The 2009-nt window shown below is 36.2% G+C and overlaps 1 protein-coding gene across 1 annotated transcript in view; it reads left to right on the top strand.

The window, feature by feature from the left end:
- LOC106871052 (zinc finger ZZ-type and EF-hand domain-containing protein 1) overlaps positions 1-2009 on the top strand; it is a 75675-nt gene that overhangs the window by 34632 nt on the left and 39034 nt on the right. Inside the window, exons 36-37 of the mRNA XM_052973449.1 lie at positions 155-266; positions 1348-1481. Coding sequence (XP_052829409.1) covers positions 155-266; positions 1348-1481 — 246 coding nt within the window. The remainder of the gene's footprint in view (positions 1-154; positions 267-1347; positions 1482-2009) is intronic.

The following is a 2009-nucleotide window of genomic DNA, read 5'->3' as shown; positions in this document are numbered from 1 at the left end:
GTATTGAACTCCCAACCTTATGATCAGGAGCTGAATGCCCTAACCATTAAGCCATGCGCCTTCACACACACACACACACACACACACACACACACACACATACATACATACATATATATATATATAACAAATGTGTCTTATGTTTCTGTGTCAGGTGACCGCTCGTGGAAGTGCTGATACCATTCTAACATGGCCCTATGATATGCTGCTCTTGCTGACCAAGTTTTTAGGCCAATTGTGTGGGTCAACTATGTCAGCGAACCCAGGTAAGACTCAGCACAGTTAATCTCACCACAATTTCTTTTTGAAGTTTGCCATGTCTGTACACACTGTTGTTAATCTTATAACATCTAAATCATCAATATGTACAAAAAAAATTATTTATTGATCTTTTGCAGCTTTTTTAAGCATAAGGAATATGTTTGTTATGTTTATGAATTTGTTTTGCTGGAATATGTTTGATGTAAGCAAAAAAATTACTTTTCTGATATATATATATATATTTATTTAAATATGAAATAAAAGCAGCTCTAGTATAATAAATACCATTTACCACATATACTTAACGTATATGCTTTGTGTAATTTGCTGGTGGGTTGCTATTAGTGTTGTGGAGGCGCAATGGCCCAGTGGTTAGAGCAGTAGACTCGTCGTCATAGGATCGCGGTTTCGATTCCCAGACCGGGCGTTGTGAGTGTTTGTTGAGCGAAAACACCTAAAGCTCCTTGAGGCTCCGGCAGTGGATGGTGGCGAACCCTGCTGTACTCTTTCACCACAACTTTCTCTCACTCTTACTTCCTGTTTCTGTTGTGCCTGTAATTCAAAGGGGCCAGCCTTGTCACACTGTGTCACACTGAATATCCCCGAGAACTACGTTAAGGGTACACGTGTCTGTGGAGTGCTCAGCCACTTGCACGTTAATTTCACAAGCAGGCTGTTCCGTTGATCGGATCAACTGGAACCCTCGATGTCGTAAGCGACGGAGTGCCAACAACAAGCTATTAGTGTGTTGGAGTGCGTTTTGAGAGAGTTTATACTCTACCATGCCAATAGCAGCCCACCGGAAAATACACAAAGCAATTAAGTATATGTGGTTGGTCACTTCAGCCACGTAACCATGTACATGCTTTTCATGGACTTTTCCCTTCTCTGGACTTTTCATTTCTCCTGTTTCTGATGAAGAGCTTTGCTTGAGACATTAAAAAACCCATTCTTTTTTTTCTACCTTTACTGAGCATTGAGCTAATACATTCTATATGTACATCCTCTTATTTTGTTATTTGATCTAAATCATTTGATTTGGCTATATATATATATATATATATATATATGTAATTCTTTTTACAGTGACTGGTAAAACCCCAATAATTTTGTTGTTTGATGAAACCTCAGAAGATCTGTGTGACAGTGCTCTGTGGACAACGATATTTCGTGGAGGTTACGTGACACCTATCATCCAAAGATCGCTCTCTGGCAACTATGTAAGATGGTTATTACATTGATATGTTTATATATGTATATATATTTATATTAAGGGCATTACTCTACATAAATGCCTCACACTAGGAGGAACTCTTAAAGTCAAAACTACCTTAATAAACATATTGTCCCTCCTAGCATGAGGCATTTATGTATAGTAATGCTCTTAATATATATATATATTTAAAGGGAATAATTAATAAATTTTTCCCCTATTTTAAAATTGTATATGTATATATGTATATGTATATATATATATATATATATATACATATATATATGTAGATTGTTTTGTTGTTTGAAATATTACTTTGTAGTGTTTAGTTATGTATGGTTTATATAAAAATATGAAATATATTCTTAGTCTAGAAAAATTTTTTAAATATATTTGTGGCTGTGTGGTCAGAAGTTTATTTCCCAACCACATGGTTTTGGGTTCAGCACCACTGCATAGCACTTTGGGCAAGTGTCTTCAACCATAGCCTTGAGCCAGCTAAAACCTTGTGAGTGAATTTGGTTGGTGGAAACTA

Source organism: Octopus bimaculoides, chromosome 15 (genome assembly GCF_001194135.2).
Source record: "Octopus bimaculoides isolate UCB-OBI-ISO-001 chromosome 15, ASM119413v2, whole genome shotgun sequence".
NCBI classification, from domain to species: Eukaryota; Metazoa; Mollusca; class Cephalopoda; order Octopoda; family Octopodidae; genus Octopus; species Octopus bimaculoides.
The sequence above is the reverse complement of the archived record's forward strand: the minus strand, read 5'-3'. Positions and strand labels throughout refer to the sequence as shown.